Raw genomic sequence first — 26,141 nt, 5'->3', positions numbered from 1 at the left:
GGAAGGAAAAAGACAAAGAATAAACAAGAAACCCAGAGCGACAAACAGAACCGTCCCAGACGACACGGGAAAGGACTCACTCTTCTGTTTCCAAGGTGTTGACTTTGGCTACGTAGTTGCTGGGGATGAAGCCTTCTCTCTTTGTTGAAAGGGATTTAGCTTTCCACCATTCTCCATGCCTGGAATAGAAACACGCATCCAAAAGGGTTTGTATTCAATGACTCAAGAACTACAAGAGCAATTGTCTTAATGTGTCTGTCTTGCAGGGTGAGGGAGGGCGGGGAAGACCCCTGGAAACCCAGAATCCAGGGAGAAAGTTCATGCTTCTTGCTAAAATATAAATATGTTTAGAGATGGAAGCAAAAGAAAACAGTCTCATGACTGAAGTGTGGGTTGCTGTGCTCAGAGCTGCCATTTGGTGAAAATGGTTCCCATCTTGCAGAAACAAAAAGTTCATATCTAAGAAATGCTTTAGGGGTCCTTACAGAAATGGGAGTCAAGGGAATGAAGGGCCATAGTTCCGATGTTATAAACTCCTTTGTTAAAACATCTCATTGCCATAGACACAAGCCATGGGAAAAAGAAATAGAAAAACCATAAAATAACCCCAAGCAGCTAGGCCTCATCACCACACTCTCACCTTCTGTGAGAGGCGTGGAGCCGGGGAAGGGGCTGGGGAGGGAGGAATGGACGGGTCCTTGTGAGCCTCAACTATGTTCCCCATCAGATTCCCACACCCAGACGGGACCCTCGTCTGCAAGACGTGAAGGACAATTACAACTGCCACTAGGCCGTGGTCTACTACATGCCTGTGCCATGTTTATATATATGTACACACATAATCTTCTCATCAACCCCATGACAGAGGTATTGCTGTTCCCGGTTCATAAGTGAAGACACTAAGGTGTAGAATTGAAGTGACTCGTCAAGGTCACACAGCTATCAGCTGGCAGGGCCAGGATTTGGTTCAAGTTCACACTCAGCCAGGAACTGACAACCGCTCTCAGCCACTCAACACCATAAACTTAATCAGGGTCTCCCTCCTCCAACCAACCAAGGGTGTCCCGGTCGGCAGGCCAAGGTGACGCCATATGAAAGATGACTAGAATTCTTGGAGTTCATTATTCTCAGCACATATTGCTGAGCCCTGTGGTCTGAGCAGGGCCACAGGTCTGTGAGTCAGCCTGGAGGGGTCAAGGAAATGATGTCCAAGCATCTTCACAGAAACGCTAAATGCTGAGTGGGGACTCTCCCGAGACGACCACTGCTTCAGCACCACGCCCTGAGGAATCACATCCAGTTGGACCCATACACCCAGGCTTAATTTGAGTAAAATAACGAAATAAAAATGGTAAGGGGCTTTCCTGGTGGTGCAGTGGTTGAGAATCCGCCTGCCAATGCAGGGGACACGGGTTCGAGCCCTGGTCTGGGAAGATCCCACACGCCGCAGAGCAACTAAGCCCGTGCGCCACAACTACTGAGCCCACGAGCCACAACTACTGAAGCCTGCGCGCCTAGAGCCCATGCTCCGCAAAAAAAGAAGCCACCGCAATGAGAAGCCCACGCACCGCAACGAAGAGTAGCCCCCGCTCGCTGCAACTAGAGAAAGCCCACGCGCAGCAACGAAGACCCAACACAGCCAAATAAGTAAATAAATAAATAAATATTTTTTAAAAATGGAATTTAAATAACATGCAAACTCCACATAGACCCAAACCTCTTAAGGCAGCACTGATGGATAAGGAAAGAAAGGGAAAACCCTTGGGAAGTGCTCACAGCAAAGCCTAAGAGGAAAATCTCTCTAGCCCTGCTCCTTCGGGCAGCAAGGAGGCTAGGGGCCCCATGCCCACCCCAGAGGGGTGTCTGCTTCACTGTGCTGCTGGCGGCCAAGCCAGGGCGGCAGGCCGGGGGGGATGCCCGGGTGCACTTACTCCTCCAGGACTTTCATCTTCTCTCCTTTCTTGAAGGACAAGTCGTCTGGGTGGATGCCATCATAGGGGTACAATGCGACCACGATGTCTCCTTGCTCCTCTGGATCTGAAAATGAAGAACGCAAGCGAAGACCTTTGAGAATCCACAGCAGAAATGTTGTAACAAATTGTCATGGGGCACAAAGGACGCGGTGAGGCGCTGAGAGACGGGCAGCTGGAATAAAGACCTGCTTCCTTCCTAGTGGGGCTCGGGGCCCACGTGGTCCGTGGTCGGTCACAGACTGCGCACACCGGTACAGTGTTTGTTATCTCAAATCACATAGACCTACGACCACAATAACTTCCAACTCTAGGTTTAAGAAATGATACGCCCATGCTCACAGCAGAGTTATTTACAAAATCTAAAAGGAGGAAACAATCCAAACACACTGTGATGAATGGATAAACAAAATGTGGTCTATACATACAACAGAATATTATTCAGCCTTAAAAAGGAGGAAAATTCTGACGGATGCCACAACATGGATGAACCTTGAAGACATTACGCTAAGTGACAAAAGCCAGACACAAAAGGACAAATACTGCTTGATTCCACTTAGGCGAGATTCCTGGAGTCATCAAACTCATAGAGACAGAATGTAGAACGGCGAGTACCAGAAGCTGGGAGGAGGAGGGATGGGAGTTCCATGTTTGATGGGCACAGAGTTTCAGTTTGGGATGAGGGAAAGTTCTGGAAATGGATGGAGGTGATGGTTGCACAACAGTGTGAAGGTACTTAATGCTACTGAACTGAACACTTCAATGGTTAAGATGATAAATCCTATGCTATGTATATTTTCTCACAATAAAAAAAAAAAAATCAACAAAAACACCCAGGACAACTACTTTACAGAGGCTCTAACAGTAAAGAAACTTCCATGCTGCCGTGAAAACATACCTTTATTTTGAAACCTCTGTCCTGGTAAAAGCTGAGAGTCTGCAACCTACGAGAGAATATTTGTTAGAAAAATACATTTTTATGTTTAGCTTTTTACACTTACATTCGTGTTGAATGTTGCATCATTTTCTAGCAGAAGCGAATGGGGTTTAGATTTGTTAATTCATTAAGCCAGAAAGAAGAGGAGTACCGAGGAGCAGTCCTGTGGAGCTGCGTCCTGACCTCCACAGCCCAGGGAACGGCTTCTCCTTCCCCAGCGGCCACGGGCCTGGCGGCAGGAAACGACCAGGGCTCTGGAGAGTGGCTGCCAGCTGCTGACCCAATCAGCACCCTCCCTCTGATTTGGTACCAGACCCCTAATATCACTGGGGGAGGCAATGTGCCCAGATAAATGGTGATGCTTTCCGATTCTCCGGCATTCTGTGCAGATGGGGAAGGAGTTTATCTGCAAGCAGGTCGTGTGGGGCTTTGGGCCTGACTCTCGTATTCCCTGGCCCTCTTCTTTCTGCCTAGAAGAAGGTAACGAACTGGGGTCTCAGCAATATGGAAACCAGTCACCAGAGACAGCAGAGAAAAAGAGAGGGGCCCTGGGGGTCACCTGGGGCCCTGGTGACCTTGTGGAAGTGCCACCCGGCCCAGGACTGCTGATCTTCACAACTCCCAGACTTGTCTTAAAAACTGCAGTCAGGGCTCGGTCTCTAGCAGCTGAGAACAAGTGCTAACAGATCCAGGCTTCCTGTGGCCGACCCTGATTCTGTTATGGGGACAGATGGCATCCCTGTTATTTTAGTTGAGAGGTGAATTATCAGGAAGGGTCTGGTGGCACAAAGGCCACCTCAATCACCTTTTAAATCAAATCCCTTTTTCCCTCAGTGACCGTGGGGAGGATGTGTAAGACCTCTTGAGCTTCTTTTAGAGAAGGTACTGTCAGAGGCTTACACCCACAAATCATGTTTCTCCTTGATTAAAGCGATTTAGTGGAATGGGGACCAAAACAGTTTGTACTGAAACTTAAATTTCTGATGAAAGTCAGCCCATAAAATCTCCGGGGGTGGGGGGCATTACGTTTTTCTGGTATCAGAAAATCTTGGGTCCATATTATCCTTCAATGTTGATTTCAAGAAGCTTTACACTGATTTTTAGACTCATTTAGATGTGCATAATTAGGATGCATGATCAACTTTAAATGAGTTAGAGGAAATGAGATGAGAAACTGATTAAATCATTTTGAAAGCAGCAAGCTGATTTTCAAATATCAAAGAGACCTTAATTGACAAATGTTTTAACACACTTTTTATAAGACCAAAACACGTGTATGGAACTCATCTATCATCACTCTTTTTCTTTAAAATGTCTTTTCCTTAGAGTGTTGTTGAATTTGCCTCAGTTCAGCCTTGATGTCACATCACACCGTCTGTAATCAATCCAGGGGTGGATTTTAGGCACGTGTGGCCGGAGCTGGGTGTTATCTGTGGAATAAGGCCAACTGTCTGGTTCGTAAACAAGGGCATCTGTGACCACAGAAGGCACAAGGAAGCGCTCCCGGTGTGTGGGACGGAGCTGAGAGGCTTCCAACATGTTTACTACTTCTGCTTTCTAACTTAACTTTTAACCTCCTTTACTCTTAAGGAGAGGGAAAATGGTGCATAAGTTTGTACTGTTTTCCTTTGCTTTTCTGAATAAAGGACATCTTCTTTCATCACGTAAGAAAAATGGGGGTTTTAAAGCATGTAAAATCTATAGCACATGATACCAGAAAAAGCCAGATCCTTTTTATGAGAACTTTGAAGTCTATAATAAGAAAACTATTTGTGAGTCCAATTCCTGTATCATTTCACTTTCTATAAGTCATATTTCCATAGAATAGTTCCACATCTATACCTATTTATGTGATGTTTTTAAATATTACATTTATATATTTATGATCACCAAATTATTAAAGTTATCAATAATCTTATACATTTTAAGTTTCTATATATAAAATTACAGTGTTAATGTATCTGTCTAGAAATATCAAGTATGGTAATTAACAGCATAATGTATTCACTCTTCATCTCCACTTCTTTTTAAGAAGGCCAACAGTGACTTACCAATTTCAATAGTGACATGTGACTTTGGCACACGTCAACCTGCAGCATAATGGGGAATGAGGGGGAGAGGGCTGGCAGAGGGCGTGACAACAATAACATACTTCTGGAATGCCAAGGCATTCAAAAACATGTCAGATTAGAGAAACTATGAAAACTCTTAATGAAGGCATTTGGGCTAACGTGGAATAAGCTACTTCTAGCTTAAATGCTGAGGAATTCCATAAAAACCAGGCAATGGGAGATATACATACATACATATAATGAGTGAATAGATGGAGAGGATATAAAATCTGAAATAAAGTGCATTTAAGGTTGTAATTATCCAAATTATTATTATTATCCAATTAATAATTATCCAATTAATTATTCCTGTCTCCCATGAAATGTGGCATTAGTCCTTCATTTGCCAAGCATTTCTCGGATGCATCAAACAACACATCACTCATATAAAAATGTTGGTACAGATATCTGTGTAAGGTTAGAAGGCAGAATTAGTTATGCTTTTAAAAAAAAAATCTTTTAATTCTCTGTAATAAGTCATGGCAACTTCAGTGTTTGTACTATTTTGAATTAATTAAAGAACAACAAGATGGGGTAAAGTATGATACACCAAAGGACCTATTTTCGCTTCTGACTTGAATCCAGCATTTCCTTCTAATCTCACTACCTATCCTAAGTCACACCAGCTCAGATACATATCTTTATATATAAAGAGTGGGTCTTCACACCAGGGATAGGAAAGGTGATTATCTCCACACATAAGAAGGTGACCAAAGCCCCCTTTATTGTACATTAAGTGGCCTGGTTATCCTGAAAATATTTATAAGCTCTTTAAAGGATTAAGTTACAAAGCATATCAAAAATTATTGGAGGCCCAAGTAATTGACATGATTTTTTTTGCATGCACATGGTACAGATTTGGTGTTTAAATTACGCAGCCATGCTTTGATCCTGCTGTGGGAATGCTCCCCTGAGACTATCTACTTACTGGCCTTTGCTGTTTATTGGACGTTGGATCTCTCACATAAATAGTTCGGTCAGTATTACGTACTGGTTGAGTCTTCAAATCTATTCCATCGTCTTTCAGATTGTCTTTCCTTTTTGATTTTATACATCCCATAGTTCCTGTTGGAATACAAAAGCCATGGCATTGTTTTACCATTCCAGAACTGGCTTCAAGCCACCAAAATCTCTCCATTAACGAAGAGTTAAAAAGTACGCTTTTATTCTTCATTGCGGATGGTTTAACAAACTCAAAGGTGGATACTGTTCACAAACTGGCTGCTTGTTCATACATTTGTTCATTCATTCATTCAAAAGCTATTTATTGAGCATCAGTTTTATGTCAGCAAGATATAATTCTTGCCCTAAAGACACTCATATTCTTGTGGCGAAGATGGGTGAATTAAAATTACAATACAATGTGGCAAGTCAATGACACAGGCCGCACAGGACATAGGAAAAGACATCGCACTCAGGCAAGAGGAAAAGGATGTGGGCAGGGAAGTGTCCTGAAGGAAATGCTCTGTGAGTCAAAATGGGAGTGATGTCAGCCAGGTGGCAAAGTCAGTAAAGGGATTCCAGGAAGAAGGAACTTCACATGCAAAGTATTGGCCCTGAGATAACAAGGCCCCTTCAGGGAACTAGTTCAAGCTGACCCCCTCAGGGAACAAGGAGGGAAGTCCAGGAGTTGGGCTGGAGAGGGAGGCACAGCTGAAGACAAATGTCACTGTGCAAGGTGAAGTGAGGGGACCTGGGGCTTCAAAGGCAAGCATGATTAAGAGGCAGAAGGCATAGAATCTGGCTCTAACCAAAAGTGGCTTGGGGCCTGGGGCAATGGTGGTGGCCTTCACCAAGACTGGAAATAAAAGAGGAGGCACAGGTATGGAGAAAAGATGCTTGCAGGAACACCCAAACAATCACATCCTGTACACTTCCCAGTGAGACTGGTGAGCCTGGAGACCAGGAGAGATGGCCGAGCCAGAGGCACAGAAGGCTGCCATCAGCAAGCCTAAGGCTTCAGGGAAGAACCGCTGACAGAGGGGGGGCTTGTGCGGGCAACCAGACAGGAGGAACCACCCCTCTGAATGCTAGACTCTTATACGTCTATTCAGTTAACACTAGGATGTGTAGAGCGCCACCCAAAGCACTCTGGGGACTCCGAAGATGATTTTAAAACTGAAATCGGATATGAATATTGCCGTACAGTACAGCCTCATGGTCAAATTTATACACTGAAAACAAAACAAAATCTGTTATGAGCTCCATTAGAAGGTCTTAGAGGGCAGCGTTCCCAAACCTGAAGGCACACCAGAATCGTCTCGGCTCACCTGGGCCCGGGGAGGGGGGCGGGGGGCGGGTGCTCCCCAGTGATCTGTGTCATTCTGAAACACTGCCAAGGGGGACCCCTGCCTAGAACTTCAGAGGACGATAGACGGATGGTTCCGCGTGGGGAAGGCGGGCGGTGGGAGCTCGGAACACCTCCTGGTGTACAGAGAAGCCTCAGGGGCTCTCCTCTGAACTGTCATCCTCTCTGCATTGTCGCCCCAGCTCATCCTGCGTTTGGTCCTGCAGGCTTCCAGGAGGTCTGCGACCTTCACCTTGTTCATCATTTCATTGGTTGACGTAGGAAGCCTCTAAGGACAGTCACACCCCTTTCTGAAACTAGTGAGCTGTAGTTCCCAAAATAAAGGGGAAGCAAGTACTCCTTTGACTCAAAATAGGACAGATTTTTTTTTTTTTCATCTGCTAAAGTTTCTGAAATGGAGATGGGTTTTCTAGTTGATCTGTAAATAAACAGGGGAGTTCTTTTCGGACCAGGCCCACCCTCATCCTCCAAAGAAGCTGTGTTTAAATCATCCGCATTAAAACGATGATGCCTGAAGGAGGGAACTCGGTAGCGGAAAAGGCCACCCCGCGCGGACCCCCGATTGCGCCCCGAGCTGCGAGGGGAGGAGCCCGGTGGGTCCCCAGGACGCACGCGTGCCCGACCCGGGCAGCCCTGGCTCTCCCCGCGCCCGGTTTTCTCCCCAGGCCCTAGCCGGCTGGGTCACTCTCCTTTTTCCAGATCTGGACCCAAAGGTTACCTCCCCAACAGGTCTTCCCAACCACCCTACTGAAAAGGTCACCCCTCTGCCCACTCCTCACGCTTTACACTCTCATTTTTCTTATTAAGACGGCCATTCCGTTACACGTGGGTTTCTTTAAGGTCAGCTCCCCAAACGGAACCGAAGCAGACGGGCCGGGCTCCCAACCTGCCCCTTCCCTACAATGTGCCTGCTCAGAGCAGGTGCTCCGAGAGGGTTCACGGAAAGAAGGGAGGGACCAAGCGCTCTGGCTGCTGCACGCGGGGCTTCCTGGATGCTCATCCCAACCCCTCCTGCTCAAGGTGGGCAAGGAAAGGAGACGCCCCCGCCCCAGCCGTTGTCGTTTTTATTAGAGACAGAGGGACAGAGACCTCTAGCACTAACTTCTAGTTTATAGGAAACACAGAGGTTAGAGCAACAAAATGATCAGACAAATCCACGATGTGCCAAAAGCTGGGCACCTCAGAAAGGACAGGGGAGGGGAAGGGGCGGAGCTCTATCTTGAATGAGCTTTGAATGAATGGGGGGGAGGGGGGAGGACACGTGGCTGGATCCTTGGGGAAATCTGAATGCGTGTGAACGTGATCGTGGGCAACTGTGCGCTTTAAAGGCGTGATGACGGTACTGCGGTCACGCAGGAGAAGGTCCACATCCGAGGAGATGCACGCAAGGCGGGCAGGGATGCAAGCTCGGGGTATCTGCAACTTTCAACACTTCCAACAAAATGAAAAAGAGAAAGGGGGCCGGGGGAACAAGAGGAGGGGACAAATGTGGCAAAATAGTAAAAAAAAAAAAAAATTAGTGAATCGAGGTGAGGGTATTCTTTTTTTTCTGTAGATTCGAAATTTTCAAAATAATAAGTCGGATAAGGGAGAAAATAGGAGGATGGTACGAACAACTTTATGAAAAAAATTTTTTTTTCCAAGATATTAGGAACCCCTGTAGTGTGTATGTGTGTGCGCGCACGTTTGTGTGTGAAGGCAGGAGATGAGATTAGAAAAGCGCTTTGTGGGTCTTAGTTACAGGGCGCAGAGAGAGGAATCGGTGACCCAGACCTCTGAAGGGGTGACGGCGATGGTCCGAGGGCCCGCTCCGTGGGAAGGAAGACGGAGAATGAACATAAAAAGCAGGTGGATGTGTGAGGAGGTGATATAATCCGCAGATTATCGTTTATTTACGCTTATGTCATGATTTCCCCTCCCCCATCACATGGATAATTGAGAACCAAAAGTACGTACTGTAGAGGGAGACCCTAACCCACTAGCACTGAGCTTTGAGTTTGGGTCCCTGCAATTCAAACACTCCAGCAAGAAAGCTCAGAGAGCATCTTGTTGCGTCAGGGGATAAACGCCACCCGCTCACATCAGGTCCTCAATTCTTTTCACTGTACGAAGGTACCAGAAAAGCACAAAACACACGCACCCCCAACAAAAACTGAGAGCACAGTTACGTGTTTGCAAGTGACAGGAGCTACGCTTTACAATGATTTACACCTTAGTATTTTTCAATTAAACATTTGTAATTTTCTGAGCATCTCATTTAATCCTCGAAGAAACCCCATGACCCAGGTATTATTAACCCCACTTTACAGAGAAGTAAACTGAGGCTTGGAGAGATTAAATGGCTGGCCTAAAGCCATTGCACAAGTGAATGGTGGACTCACATAGCTTTAGCCTAAAGTCTGTGCTTTTTCTTTTTTTTTTTAAATTACCATGTTGCCAAACAATGGCTATTTTGAAACATGCATTTTATCTCCTTATTAATAATACTAAAGAGATTGTTTTTATAGCTTCTTCTTTCTCAAAAGGATCTGAAATGCTTTTACAAAAAGTGAGTTTAATAAACTGGAAACAGAAAACTCGAGGCAGGGAGAAGAGGAGGATGCAATCTGGTACTGCAGATTGCAGTACCCAGTGGGCACCAGATTTGCAGTAGCAGGCTTCCTGGCAGGAGGAGCCAGAGGAAAGCCCGCATCATCGCGCTTTCACCAGGGAAAGAGGAAGCTGACCTGGTCCTCACCAGACAGGGAGGCCCCAGCATGAGAATTCTAAAGTTTTGTATGATGGGCTTTACATAAAGTGCTGTGGATGATGTAGATGACAACGTCTTCAATTTTTTTTTTGTTTGTTTAACAGTAAATGAAGGCACATTTTACATGTGGAGACTTTGAGTTACTCATAATAATACCTGAGTGTCTGACATGCAAATACAACCCTGGGATGTTCACACATAAGCTCGAGTAGGTGATCTAATGAGACAGAGACAGTGGGCAACCCTCTGTCACAAAGGGAATATGAATGAATGTTCATATCAGTCTTATTTATACTACAGACAGAGACAAGGTGTCCATCAATAGGGGAGAGTCCATTAAATGAGACCAAACTGACATATTATGAGACTGAAGTGGGTTAAAAAGAGAGATTTGTATAATTTGGATGTTCTTTTTTTTTTTTAATTTGGATGTTCTTGACCACCAATCATTATTGACTGAAAAAAAATCATATATATCAATCAATTTATATAACCAATCAGTATATACATATATATACGCACACACGCATACCCATATATATTTAATGTCCACAGAAAAAAGTCTGAAAGGATACCCACTACCATGTTGGTTGGGTTCTGAAGTCCACTTGTAAGGTGCACAATCGTATACAGAAATTTTCTCTTAAAAATTCCTAAGGAAGACACCACAATTTGCAAAATATTTTGGAGTAAAGGACTGTGAAGTTGGATTGCTAAACTCAGATCCTGGGTCCCTCAATTATTAACTGTGTGAACCTGGGCAAGTGGCCTAACCTCTGTGCTTCAGTTTCCTTCTGAAAAAATGGCGATAACTTCATCGAGCTCATTAGGTTGTTATGAGGATTAGATGAGTTAAATCAGTTAATATTTGTAAAGTTCTTAGAAGTATACTTAAAGCAGCACACAGTAAGAGCTAGATACATCTTTGTTAAATACATAAATAAATGTGGTCCAAATGCCAGTTTTCCCTCCAACATTGGAAGAGAAACAATCCCATGATGAGAAGCAAAAGGAAACCCCACCTCCCCCCAAAGAGGGAACGGCAGAAGCTCATCTCCCATCTCAGCCTCAGGCTGACACACGGGCCACTTGCATTTTCTCCCTCTCTGCCCCTCCCCTCTTTTGGGCAAGGTACCCCATATGCCATGTTACTCTGCTGTCCACTTTTATAACATGATGACCTGAATGTAAATGTGTGTATTACTCTGTCATTAAGGAACTGTGTAGTGAAAGAGGTTCCTGAGTTTGGATTTGTATAATACACATTTTGGGTAATATTTTGTTATTCATCATAAGTTTCACAAGTTTAAAAGATATTCCATCATGTCTATTTCAACCTGAAGTCCATACAAATTCACCTCCCTCTCGGCTATACAAAGATTTTTAAATCACCAATTTCTCATATTCTGAGAGCTTAAAGAAATCAAAAACAGGAAATTGGATGCCACTTCCCCTATAAAATCTGAATCCACGTTTTAACAGCTATTTCACACAATCCTAGATTTTAAAATTTAAAAGCAAAGGTACTAGAATTTAACCCGAGAACCTAAATTTCTTGCCTTTACAAAGTGCTACAAAAGAAACTGTTTTTGTTTTTATTTTTGTTACGACTTACGCATTTTGTTTTTTGACGACTGATGCATTTTCTGCCTTTATCCTAGCAGCCAAAAAGAAATTAAAAACATTTTTTTTCCACTTCCCTGCAACTTCCCAAGCTGAGTTCGTAAATTTGCATTGCGTTTTCCCAGCAGCAAGTGAATGACTCATCCACAGGCTCTGAAGTCTCCCTCCTGTCGCTGCCCTTCTCTTGCCTGACCTTGCAACACCAAGTGGTCGTGTTCTGGAGTAACCAGAAACATCTCTAGGGTAGGAGACAGACGGCGCGTGGGAAAAAAGAGAAGGACGTGGAATTGCTTGCTCTGTGTCTGGCACAGCGCATACCAGGATGACATCCCGACAGATGGACCTGTGCCTGGCGATCAAAGGTCCCCGTTAAAGTGGACCTTGGCCCATCGGCCTTGAAGCTGCACTTCTATCCACCCAAGCCTCCTGCATGACTGTGGAGGGAGCTCATCTCCAAAAGAGGTTTCTGAGTTAGGGAGCCTAGAAAGAGAAAGGAAGCCCCAAGGACATGGAGATGGGTGGTAACGATCCCCCAGACAAAAGTGGCCTTGAGCTTCAAAAGTAGGTTTAGTTTAGTTCAAGGGTCATTCACAGGGACTCGTCCTAAAACAATTCTTATCCATGCAGTCTGCTACCAGTTGCATAACTCAAGAGATGTACTTTGCCCACCCAAACAGAAACCTTTTAGGCACCCTTTGATTGTTTTCCTTCTTACTTTACTTTCAAGGATGAGACTTTGGAGGCTTTTTTAGAGAAGCAGAGTCCACGGAGGAGTTGCGATGCTTTCTCCAAACTACTTATCAGAAAGAAAGGGGGTCAGAAAAGCCTCACAGGTGTCCTCGGGAGGGCAGAAGAGGAGAGAGTGCCAGAACTAACTCCACGACCAATGCCATCACTTCCAACCTAAGTAGTTGTCTTTTCTTTTGTCAATTTTCCTAAATTCCTTTTGCGAGAGATAGAATTGAAAAGGGTATAGCCAGACTCTCTTTACTTAGGCAACTAAGGTTTTTGTTTCTTATACACCGTGGTAATCATTTTCATACATTCTTGATATTTTTCCTCAATAAAATCACCCAGAAAGCCATTGTCAACACAGTCGGAAAGCTGGTAACCCAGGTCCACCTGGCTCCAGAGCCTGGCTTTCTTACTTGACCAGCCTCTCCTATAAAGCCCTCCCTAAGGTCTAAATACCTTATGAAACAAGAACACTGTCTTGGGGCAACTAAGTCGATGTCATTTTGGTACTTGGCAATCCCCAGCTCCCAGTTCTCCTCTAGATTCCAGGTCAAGAGCAAGGCTTTGACGACTTGGCCCACAGAGCTGCTCCTGTGGTATGAATTTCACCTCCAGTCTGTGACTAAGGTTGAGCCATCGGGCTCCCCCTTGAAGGAAGGGCGATGGGATTTAAAAGAAGTACTTTTTGATTTACAAGAATGAGATAGAGGAGCCTGAAGAGGAGAGCATTGGAAAGACTAGGAAAGACTAGGAAAGACTGGGAGAGAATCAGTGTCCAAGGGGTCAGCCATCCCCCATCCACTTTTTTTTTAACTGAGCATCTCTGGCTTTCTTGCTTCTATGTCATTTCTTTATCATTATTATTTAATTAATTTTTATTGGAGTATAGTTGGTTTACAATGTTGTGTCAGTTTCAGGGGTACAGCAAAGTGAATCAGTTACACATATACATATATCCACTCTTTTTTAGATTCTTTTCCCATATGGGTCGTTACAGAGTATTGAGTAGAGTTCCCTGTGCTCTACAGTAGGTCCTTATTAGTTGTCTGTTTTATATATAGCAGTGTGTATACGTCAATCCCAATCTTCCAGTTTATCCCTCCCCCCTTACCCCCTGGTAGCTGTAAGTTTGTTTTCTATGTAGGAAACATCCACTTTTCCTATTAAGAAGCAGCTGGGTAAGGGGGTGGGGTGGGAAGTGGCTTTAAGACTATCTGGATGGTTCCAGGTCCCCTCCCTGCTTTGTGTCTCCCACAAGGTGGAGCATGAAGGAAAGGAGGTGTCAAGACAAGCCTCCCCTCACTCAGCCTGTTGAAGGTTTGAAGGGGCTCCAGGTGTTTCTGACTGTCCTAATGTGATCCATTTGCTTGGGGGGGGGGTAGGTGTCAGTGTAACGTTCCCCCCAGTCAGCAGCGCCGGTCCTATCAGCAGGCACACCAAGAACATGGAAAGAATCTATGGCTTCTTTCTCCCCAAGTAACACAAGAGAAACCTGCATCTACCTACATCTTGGAAAGGAGCAGAAGAAATGTGAAGGACCAAGCTCTTCTCTTAAAGGAATAGACTCGTGATGGAAAAGAGACCATTTAAAATGGAAAAGATCTGAACCCACTTGGCAAACTGAAGGCCATATTTCCACCTGCTGCTACTCAGAGCACTGGAGAGAGAAGAGTTAGACAATGTGACGCTTGCTTTCTTGCTTTCTTTGCACAGCTGAATTGCAATTGTAAAGTCTGCAAGCCTGCTACACACAAGATGCAGTAGGTTCTGGAATTAGATAGTGGTGATGGTTTTACAACTCGTGAATACACTAAAGACCACTCAATTGTACACCTTAAAAGGGTAAATTGATGGTATCTGAAGTGTATCAGTAAAAAATTAATTTAAAAAAGTTCCCACCACCGCCCCCCCCCCCCAGAAATGAGAGATCCACTGCAGTATGGCTGATTTCTTCTTCATTAACTTTTCTTTATGCCTTTGTGATCAAAATCTGATACATTTTAATTTATCTCGTGTTTGCTGATGTCTTTATCTGGTTTGAAACCATTTCTTTATTATGTGCTTTAAGACACAGGCACGGCTGCAGGAAGACCCAGGGGTTAGGAGTCAACTATAACATGAATGTGTAGCATAAAAATGTAAAGCTAACCTGACACGAAGATATTTTTGAAATAATGATGCGTAAATACAGCAACTTGACTGCGTTTATTAGAACTTTAATAAACCAGTACAGTTTTAATCACTCCATGTATTAGAGTAAGTCCAGAAAAGAAGTGCAAGATAACTCCAGAGATAGATGAGTTTCAAACACCTGGAGGTTTGGCATCCAGGACAGAGAAGGTGGAAGAGTAACTCGGCTCTTGCCTGGAAGAGAGAGTGGAGAGGTCACAAGAGGTGCAGGGAAGTTAGGAGTCGGGACGCCTGACTGCTGGGTCCAGCCTGGACTGTCCTATAATGATGGACAAAACCACTCCCGTCTCTGGCCTCTAATCTCCTCACCATGAAATGAAATTGCTGGGCTTGGCAGGAGAGAGTAAGTGATAGTCTTCACCTTGACAACACTTATCAAGGTCTTTAAAATGTATCCACTTCCCAACACGTCCTCACCTCCATAAATAAGTGATTTTTAAGAAAATAACTGGGCAGTTACACAAAGCTCTGTAGAAAAGGATTTTTATTGTGAGACTGTTGGTAATACCATCCAATTAGAAATAGACTTGTTTGACATGGAAGCAACCTAAATGTCCATCGACAGACAAATGGATAAAGAAGATGTGGTACGTGTATACAATGGGATATTACTCAGCCTTAAAAAAGAATGAAATACTGTCACTTGCAGCGACATGGAGAGATTATCATACTAAGTGGAGTAAGTCAGACAGAGAAAGACAAATAGCATATGATGTCACTTATATGTGGAATCTAAAAAAAATGATACAAATGAACTTAGCTACAAAACAGAAGCAGACTCACAGACTTACAAAACAAACTTATGGTCACCAAAGGGGGAAGGTTGGGGGAAGATAAATTAGGAGTTTGGAAGTAACATATACACACTACTGTTTATAAAATAGATAACCAACAATGACCTACTGTATAGCACAGGGAACTATACTCAGTATTTTGTAATAAGCTATAATGGAAGAGAATGTAAAAAAAAAAGAATATATGTATATATATATATATATAGTATACAACTGAATCGCTTTGCTGTACACCTGAAACTAACACAACATTGTAAATCAACTGTACTTCAATTTAAAAAAATAAATTAAAAAAAGAAAAAAGAAATAGACTTGTTTGCCAAATAATAGGTCATTGGTTAAATAAATGTAGAACAGTTCTCGAAATTCATTTCACCCAAAGCCAGTTTTCTGAGGATTTTCATTTTACAAGATGATCAGTTTATCAAAATTTGTATCTTTTAACTATTTGTGAGGTGTATATAATTTCATATTTGATGGGATGTTTTAACAGCTTAGTTTACTGACGGTTTGTGTTAGTTTTCAACAGCTTAAGGGTATAACAATTCTTATCAAATGTAATTGTTTTAAAAGCTTTTGAAGATTTCTATGATGCTTTTTTTTTAACATCTTTATTGGAGTATAATTGCTTTACAAGGGTGTGTTAGTTTCTGCTGTATAACAAAGTGAATCAGCTATACATATACATACATCCCCATATCTCCTTCCCTCTTGCGTCTCCCTCCCTCCCATCCTCCCTATCCCACCCTTCTAGGTGGTCACAAAGCACCGAGTTGATCTCCCTGTGCTATGCAGTTGCTTCCTACTAGCTATCTATTTTACATTTGGTAGTGTATATATGTCCATGCCACTCTCTCACTTCGGCCCAGCTTACCTTTCCCCCTCCCTGTGTCCTCAAGTCTATTCTCTTTGTCTGCATCTTTATCCCTGTCCTGCCCCTAGGTTCTTCAGAACCTTTTTTTTTTTTTTTTTTAGATTACATATATATGTGTTAGCATATGGTATTTGTTTTTCTTTCTGACTTACTTCACTCTGTATGACAGACTCTAGGTCCATCTATGATGCTTTTTTAAGGAATGCTCTATTTTTAGAAACTAAGGCTAGTTGAGTCTTCTTAGAACTATATTAGCCTTAGTTACTAGTAATTAGTAGCCTAATTATTAAGAATAATTATGAGATAACTGGAGAAATTTGATCATTTACTGAATATTTGATGACAGTAGGAATTATTGTTACGTTTAATAATGGTATTAAATTTATGTTGAAAAATGATTCTTTACCTTTTGGAAATAAAATTAAAATATTTATGGATGTAATTTTAGAAATAGTAACTAGTAGCTTAAATGTAATATGAGATATGTTTGTTTCTGTAGTTTCCTAGTTCATTTCTTAACTCTATCTTTACGTTTTTAGGATTTTAAGCTAATTTCTAAAAATTCTTTGACCCTAGTAACATGTTTTTGGTTATGTTTGAGGCTCAAGTCTTCTGCTTCTTTCTAGAAATTCCTCTACACACCTTCACTTCCTTTCCGCATCTCAAAGCTGTTCCATCCTTTCATAGCAAATGATTTTACAAACAGCTGACAGATCAACACAGCTTCATTCCTCCTTAGAATCCAGAGTTTTAGTATGCTATATGTGTTGGGAATGTTTGATCACTTCCAATTTCTTTCTGATGCTTCTAAATTTAAATCTAAACTTAAATTAAAATTTTAGTTTTTTAATTGCACAGCCCTCAGACTTGATATGCCATTTGAAGAACCAGCAGGAGAACATTAAAAATGTATAAAGTTTCTTTAAAAAGTAGAAATAATATTCAAATAGTTAAAAGAAACACATCTTCTGGTAAATTGAAACATTTGATAAGTTCATCAAATTGGCCTTTAGGCAATTGGCTTTTGTAAAATTGATCTAGAAGATGATACCTCAACACGAAAGAATACTAGTGGTCACTAAAATATTGTACATTATATTTGTTGACATAAAAAGATATTCACAATATATTTAAGCTAAAAAACAATACATTTAGCATAATAGCATTTTTGTGAGGGGAAAAGATATAAATAGGTAGGAAAAGAGTCTAGGAAGAAAAATCCTAAAATATCACAATGTTCATCTACAGGTGATGGGGCTGCAGGTATTTTTGGGTTTGCCTTTTTCATCTTCCTATCATATATATATCTGTGAATAGGAAATTATATATATTTAGATATATACAATTATATATATATATACACATTTTATATACATATATATATATAATTTCCTATTCACGGATATATATATGTATACACACACATATCAGAGTCTGAAGGACCTTAGGTCACATTATTATATAAGGGTAATTAATTACCCTTATTCTAAAATTTTAAAAGATTTTTTCATTTTGTGTAAATTACATATATGTATATATACTACACACATAGATACGTGTCTTTATTATATATATATGTATATATATAAAACATGTAATATACACACACACACATAAACTTGTACAAAAATAGATAAAAATTTTAAGACAAGAGAATCTGAACCCATGGCCTAAGGTCCTTCAAGCCCTGTTAATCTGCGAGAGTAAAGAATCTGGGGAGGATGTAGCTGGAGCGGTCGTCTTTGCTAAGATTGCTAGGAAAAGAAATGTCAATCATGAAGACTGTTACAGACCGCAGGAAAACGGCTCAGCGTCCAGGAGGTGCAGCCAAGTGCGCTCTGGATGGACAGCAAGGGCCTGCTGGCTGTCTCAGGAGATAACAAGCACTCAGGTCCCCAGGTGTACACAAGAGGCAGGCTCAGCTGATACCTACAAGCCCCCTTCTCTTTGACTCCAAGAAAGTTGGAAGGTCGTGCCCAGACCCATGATGGGAATGAGGTGAGGGGCAGGGAAGGAGCTGGTGAGGCTGGGGGAAGGCTAGGGGCTGAGCTGTAAGAGAGGAGGCCAGGGTCCTGACGCTCTCATGACAACAAATACACCGAAGATGCAGTGACGCCCCCGGAGTCAATGTGCACAAAGCTGATCCCCATTTGCATAACTCTTTAGTTGAGGAACGTCACACAGAGGAAGACACGGGGATTGCTGAGGCGAGCGGGGGTTTTTTGGTTTTGTTTCTCTTAAAAATAAAAGGGAACACTGTGAAAACAAGATGAGCTCATGGAAACTTAGGTATCACCGGGAAATGTACCATTTAAAGGACCAGAAGAGGAAATTCAAAGCAGAGTTTGAATTATGTACTACAACCCAAGAAGTGGAAGAAACATCAACCCCGTTTCTAGCCTCAGATTTTTATGATCAATGATCCAGCCACCTATCTTGAGAAATATATAAAATGATATATTTAAATTTTACTTTAAGAGGTCAGTCAGGTTTACATAAATAGATTTAACAAAAAATAGAAATTATTATGAAATTGAGAAAAAGTGAAACCAAGCCCAAGACAGCGAAGAGAAGCTGAAGGTTATATCTTACCATAAGTTTCTGCACAATTGTTAGATACAGACCACAAATCTCCAAAAGTTTAGGTCTTCTAGAGGCTAAACCAAAGATGAAAACATGCCGCGGATAAATCTGCTTCTCTGCAACAGGCTTTCTCAGCCTCAGTACTATTGACATTTTGAGCCAAAAAATTATTTGTTGTGAGGTTTGTCCAGTGCACTGTGGGGTAGTTAGCAGTATCCTTGGCTTCTACCCACAAGATACCAGGTATGACAACAGAAATGTCTCCAGACATTGCCAAATGTCCCCGAGGAAAGCTGCATGGCAGGAAATCTGATGTTTCGATTACTGGTAATGATCCTAAGTATAGATATTTTCTGTTACAGAGTGGGGCAGAACTATTTATGCTTTGTCACTCATCAGTGAAAGATAGGTTTACTATTCCATTATAAAATGTAAAGGGCATAGCCAGAAATCTTATTCAATAGATGTCTGCCACTCTGCTTATACACACAGAAAGATACAGACTCACAAAGACACACGCACACAGACCTGGTGTTTGTTGGACTAGACCCAGAAACTTTCTATGAGAAAATCATCACCCTGACGCTATACTTAAATACAGACAAACTAGTCTCATGAGATAAAGCTAGAAGAAACAGTAAGAATGATCTATTCTACCCACCCCCTCTTACGAAGAAACTAAGACTCAAGGAAGTCAAACCAAGATCAGTTACTAACAGATTTTATTTTCACTGAAGGTAACAAAAATAAACCCTCATTTAAAAGTACAGTAAACAGAATAAAGAGTCCAGAAATATAGTCAATTGATCTTTCACAAAGGAGAAAGGCAATTCAACGGAGAAATGACAGCCTTTTCAACAAGTACTGGCTGGAAAAACTGGACATCCACATGCAAAAAGAAAAATTAATCTAGACCCAGATCTTACATCTTTTATAAAAATTAACTCAAAATGCATAACAGAACTAAATGTACAAATGCAAAACTATAAAACTCCTAGAAGATAACATAGGAGAAAATCTAGATGACCTTGGGTTTGGTGATGACTTTTTAGATACAAAACCAAAAGCATGAGCCATAGAAGAAAAAAATTGATAATGGACTTCATTAAAATTAAAAACTTCTGCTCTGCAAAAGACACTGTTAAGAAAATTAAAAGACAAGCCACAGACTGGGAGAAGATCTTTTCAAAACACAAAGGACTAGTGTCCAAAAATACACAAAGAATTCTTAAAACTCAATAATACAAAAACAAACAACCCAATCAAAAAATGAGCACGAGATCTGAAAAGACACCTTGCCAAAGACAGAGAAATGGCAAATAAGCCTATGAAAGGTGCTCCACATCATATGTCACGAGGGGGATGCAGATTGAAACAATGAGATACCACCACGCACCTATGAGACTGACAAAGATCCAAAACACTGACACCAGCCAAGGCTGGGGAAGAGGTAGAACAAAAGGAACAAAAAATGGTGCAGCCACTTCAGAAAACAGCTTGGCAGTTTCTTACAAAACTAAATATACTCTTAACATATGACTCAGTAACTCTACTACTTGGTATTTACCCAAATGAACTGAAAACTTCGGTTCGCACCATAACCTGCCCACGGGTGCTTATAGCAGCTTTATTCACAATTGCCAAAACTTGGAAGCTACCAAAACATCCTTCGGTGGGTGACTGGAGAAACAAACTGTGGTCCATCCAGACAATAGAATATTATTTATCAATAAAAAGAAGTGAGCTATCAAGCCATAAAAAGACATGGAGAAAACTTAAATGCATATTGCTAAATGAAAGAAGCCAATATGAAAAAGCTACATACTGTATGATTCCAACTCCATGACATTCTGGAAAAGGCAACACTATGGAAACAGTCAAAAGTTCAGTGGTTGCCAGCAGTTGAGGGAGAGGGAGGGCTGAATGGGTGCAGCACAGGGGATTTTGGGGGTACTGAACTATTCTATATGACACTGTAATAGTGGACACATGTCATTATACATTTGCCAAAACCCACAGAATGTACAGCCCCAAGAGTGAACCCAATGAAAACAGTGGACTTTCGTTCAGCATAATGTATTAATACTGGCTCATCAATTGTAACAAATGTATCACACTATGCAAGATGTTAATAATTAAGGGAAACCGAGGGGGTGGTGAGTACTACATGGAAAACCCTCTGTACTTTCCACTCAGTGTTTCTGGGAACCTAAAGCTGCCCTAAAAAATAAGCTCTATTAATTTTTTTAAAGTATATTGTGATAGAATAGGCATCAAGCCACATACTTTTGAATATCTCAGAAAAACGTATCCTCAATTTTGAAAAGACTATTGCCTTAAAATATTTCTGCTGAGAAAAGTTGTACACAGCTTCTAATGCGCCCCTTCCAGGCACCCAATATTCTTTACAATGATCAAGGGCAGGCTGTTACCTGCTCTGCTTTAGTCATTGTGATGTAAAACACAATCGAATTTCAATCTTCTTGACTGAATTCCCAAACTTCTACAATTTTAGCTTGGAAAAATAACTGGCAAGAGGTAGAAGTTCTATTAATGTTTAATAATAAAGTGGTATTCCTAACAATATGCCTGTAGCCATTTACGATGAATGAAAGATACGACTGATTTAGACATAAAGAACGGCAGGCAGAGACCATCTGATAATGCAGCCCTGAGTACGCACACATATTTGCATAGTGAACAGGATTTTATCAGAAATTAGTAATCCTGCAGAAGCACCGCTGTCAACCAGTAGTTCAGTAGGTCGATTAAGTAAAAATAGGATGGGTGGCAGATGCGTAAACTATATGGTACCATTCAAGGGACTATTGTAGAGCCACTGAAATTGAGGATAAGAAAGTGGTTGGATCTGGCGAGTAAAACTGGATCAGGGATGCTAGGAAGGAGGGGTAGGTGTCTGATGTTTCATGTTAAAGCTTTTTAGTTGTTTTGCTTTTTAAATTATGTGCAAGTATCACCTTTAAAGTGATACGCACTCATTTTTAAGGATGGCTAAAAGAATTCTGTGACTAAATTTTAAAAAAATGTTTATAATGTAATTTTTTAACAAAGCGAGGTTAAAATTTAACCTATATTGTGATCACATATGTAGAAAAGAGTTTAGAAAGGAATATGGAAATCAAATTAAATCAAAATGGGGGGAGAATCAGTACAGTGTTATGATATGTGATGGGTTTTTAAATTACAAATTAAAAACACTTGCTTATTACAATAAAAGAAACTAATTTTTAGAAATTTTTTAAAAAATTAAATCAAAGGTAAAATAAAAACACTTTCACACTTCTATGGTCAGTTTTTATTTTTCTCCCTCTCCATTGCCAACATGTCTATGATAAGCTACACTGTTTTACTTTCATAAAAATATAGTGGTTGAAAAGAAAAAAAAAAAAGGGACTTCCCTGGGGGTCCAGTGGTTAGGACTCTGCGCTTCCACTGCAGGGGGCAAGGGTTCGGTCCCTGGTGAGGGAACTAAGATCCCACATGCTGCATGGTGCGGCCATACATCGATTAACTAATTAATTAATGAAAAATACAGTGGTTGAATTAAACATGAAACACAGCCAGTTACTTACGCCAGCCATCTCAATGCAGTGTGGCCTCGTAGACTCTGCATGAACTGGGAGGCCAGCGGCCCCAAAGGTGCAGTTTCTGTCCTGCTGCCTGGATGGCAGGGCCGCCTCACTTTCCTCTGATGCGGTGGGGGAGGCATCGCATCATCCCCACGGGGCTGGGCTGGAGTTCAGGGGCGTCCAGGGAGACAAAGGCACAGAAGGCCCTTCCTTCCCGTGGCCTGGCTCCCACTCTCACCCCCCGAGCTTGTGGTAAAGTGTGATGGCTAAAAGCCAGGCAACGACTCTAACCTGGGAGACCAGAGGTCACAGGGGCCAAGACTTCTTTAAACAAAAGAAGTAAGGAAGAGAGAGGATTGGAAACCATTCCCTGGACTAATAAGCTTGAGGACAAAGCCCTGACTTACCAAGAGTAGTGTAAGATCCCAGATGCCGGCAGAGAGGATCACTGTACACTCACTCCAGGAGTTTAAAAGTGCAAAAGAGGAAACTGAGGCCAGGGCTGGGTCTACAGTTACTTTCTTAAAATAGGTGTGGCCCAGAAGTATCATAAGCTGGAGGAGAAGAAAGAGAAGGCAGAGAACAGGCCTACACCGTGGTTCCCAAACGGTGTGCCGAGGCACCCCAGGGCGCCGCGGCGAACTCCCGGCGTTCCTGGGGATATTTCACATTTTCAAGGGAAACACAAGGGCCTCTGCTGGACACTGTGAGAACTACTAGCTCTGCCTTAGATTGTGCTGCGCCCCTTTCACCCGCTCACATCTGCCTGAAAGCGGATTCTCTGTGGTTGCTGTGATAAAAAGCAGCTATCCCATGAAGATAAAACTGGGTCAGGAAGTGAGGATGGTGGGATCCAACTAAGATCCCAAGAGTTGAGAGGGCGTGTGGCACAGGTACACACACCCCCTCAGTCATGTCCATGTGGGAGAACAGACAACTGTTCTGTTTTTGCTTTCGGTGGGTGTGTATCATTTTTTCAAAGGGTACTACGTTGTTACAACAAATGCAGATGAAGCGGTTTGGACCCACCTCCCCAGTTACTGGAACTCTGTGGTGCCTCTTCTGCTCTAGGATTGCTGTGAGAAAGTTACTGTGAATGTAATTTTCATCGGCTGTGAACCAAGGGGCTTTGGGAACCTATGAGCCTGTACCTTTAAAAAGGGACGAGCACCAGGAGAGCACAGGGCAGGTGGGTGCTGTCAGCTGGAGCTGCCAGGCTGCAAGAGCAGAGGGTGCGGCCCCTGCGGGTGCACCTGGGGGGAAGGGGGGCGTGGCGGGCTGCCCTTCACGTCGCCTGCCCTGCTCTGAGGAGAAACCACCGATGCCCAGGAAGTGCTGACCCTGGAGAGGATGGCCCTGGTCACTTTTGGAAAATTTTACACCACCTGGACAGCATGATGGCTCTTCTGTTGAATTTCCATTATTCTTAGTGCAGATTTCTCATTTTTCTCACCACCCTCATCACCCAGGCTCAAAAGCTCTGTCATCTCTGTGACATCCAGGTCCCATGTTATCCTCTGGAGTCAGGTCTCCATGAAGCCCTGTCATCTTCACAATGTAACCATGCTGGGTTTCTAGACTTAGGGAAATGCATGGACCAGATAAACAGTGTCATTCTGACAGTTTTCCCCTACATTGGTCTTCTTTCTCTACTTTATGATATGAATGATACTAATGACTCAAAGGTCCGCTTTAAGTACAACTCTTCTGGGTGGTGTGGTCACCTCCTAGCCGGTCTCTGTGGCATCGGTATTTTCCCTACTCTTTGCTCAAGTTTGTGAATTATCATTTCATCATATCATTGATATTCAAAATCCTTCAGACTGCCTTCTACTATTTACCTGATTAAATGAATGAATACATACGTATACTCAGAGCCAAGCTTCAAAATTGAGATGTCCTCTCACTCACCGCCTCCCTGCCCACCTCTCCATATTTACATGACATGAATGTAGATTACAAGATCTATTTTATCATCTGTCTGTCTCTCCTTGTAGGACTGCAAGCCCCGTGAAAGTAGAAATTTTTGACAGGTCTGTACCCTGTGGTATTGCCAGCCCAGAGACCGGTGCTTGGTGCTTGGAAATGCGCTATACGTGTTCATCATCACATGGAATGCCCAGTAGAATAAATGCTCAAGAAGTGTTAGACATTATTATCACTACTATACCACCACCTCAAATTCTGCTACCAACACCTCTCCTATTGCCAACAGGATAAGATCTCAAATATTCAACTTGCCCCTCACAGCCCGGCTCCACTCCACCTCGACACCGACCGTGCCCAGGACAGAAACGTGTATTTATTGACATGGCGGCACCATCCTGCCTTCCCCGTTAAGGCAAATCCCACTGATCCGCCAAAGCCGCATTCAAACCGAGTCTTGTCTACATCCTTCTCTCCCAGACTACTTCTCTCCATAATCGATTCGGGACGTAGCCGCGAGCCCCGGGACGCCTCTGACGGTCCTGTTTCACGTGGTTCTGTAACTCTTGCATTGGTTCTTGTTAATGTGTAGGTGGCTCTCTCCTCCATGGAGACTGTAAACTCCTTGAGATACTGTATCTGCTCTGCCTCTCACCCTGCTTCCACCGCCGAGACACACACAGTCCCCCTACCTGGTCACCATGATGCAGCAAAACACCTTCGTTGAATTAAAGTTGAACTTGGAAACCCCATGGACTACAGTTTGTGGTCAGAAGCAGTTGTGTACGCAGATCCCATTCTTTTTATTAGCCACAACCTCTCTGGTTTATAACAGATGATCGAAAAATGTTAGTTCCCCAAACTGTTTTAGTTTCAGACATATCTAGACCATGACAGCCACCAAGATGCCCCCATTCACTGAGAGTCTGTGACCATTTAAAGAATTTGGGCTGAAATCTCTACTTAATAATTTTGCCCAAAATGAAGGAGCCCAGCGCTTTAGGATGAGGAAATTTGGGTCCAATCTGGTTCCTGCATTTATTAAGAGCCATAGAAACATCAGCAAGTTACTTAATGAAACTTCATTCTACTTGGGACTTCCCTGGTGACGCAGTGGTTAAGAATCCGCCTGCCAACACATGGTCACGGGTTCGAGCCCTGGCCTGGGAAGATCCCACATGCCACGGAGCAGCTAAGCCCGTACGCCACAACTACTGAAGCCCACGTGCCTAGAACCCGTGCTCCGCAACAAGAGAAGCCACCGCAATGAGAAGCCCGCGCACAGCAACGAAGACCCAATGCAGCCAAAAATAAATAAATAAATAAAAAAGAAATCTAGCACCAATGGGACAATCTGTTTAAAAAAAAAACCTTCATTCTACTCATCTGTACAATGTAGATAACACTCCTCCTTCAAGGGTTATTGTGAGGATTAAACGCAAGAGCCTAAGTTAAATGCCCCGCCTCAAAAAAGTGAACAATCAGTTACTTCCCGTTTTCCCTCCCTGTCCCCCAAAACAGGGAGAGCCAGATTATAGTGGCACTATCGCATGTAAGTGAAGAAAGGCTCATGCGACTTTTGGCACACAAAAAAATTGCTAAATAAAAATTGCTAAGGAGGCTTTAGCTCTATACATGTAGCTGAGGAGTATGGATTCCACTGACAACTAAAGCACCGCAGTTTCCACAGCACTGCAGCCGACCTCTAAGGAACCCCACCTCCAACTCCATCCCAGCCCTCTGTTCCCATT

At 42.6% G+C, this 26,141-nt stretch overlaps 1 protein-coding gene across 3 annotated transcripts in view; it reads right to left on the bottom strand.

The window, feature by feature from the left end:
• LYN (LYN proto-oncogene, Src family tyrosine kinase) overlaps positions 1–26,141 on the bottom strand; it is a 109,594-nt gene that overhangs the window by 49,862 nt on the left and 33,591 nt on the right. The window contains exons 2-5 of one of the 3 annotated variants that reach the window (XM_061172233.1): positions 5,947–6,083; positions 2,869–2,914; positions 1,932–2,037; positions 81–179 (exon numbers count right to left, since the gene is read on the bottom strand). In XM_061172233.1, the coding sequence (XP_061028216.1) occupies positions 81–179; positions 1,932–2,037; positions 2,869–2,914; positions 5,947–6,078 (383 nt within the window). In that variant the 5' untranslated portion in view covers positions 6,079–6,083. The remainder of the gene's footprint in view (positions 1–80; positions 180–1,931; positions 2,038–2,868; positions 2,915–5,946; positions 6,084–26,141) is intronic. The other 2 variants (XM_061172232.1, XM_061172234.1) reach the window with 2 other exon arrangements.

The sequence above is a fragment of the Eubalaena glacialis genome, chromosome 17, assembly GCF_028564815.1.
Source record: "Eubalaena glacialis isolate mEubGla1 chromosome 17, mEubGla1.1.hap2.+ XY, whole genome shotgun sequence".
Lineage (NCBI taxonomy): Eukaryota > Metazoa > Chordata > Mammalia > Artiodactyla > Balaenidae > Eubalaena > Eubalaena glacialis.
Note: the sequence above shows the minus strand (reverse complement) of the source record. Positions and strands in the feature narration are given on the sequence as shown.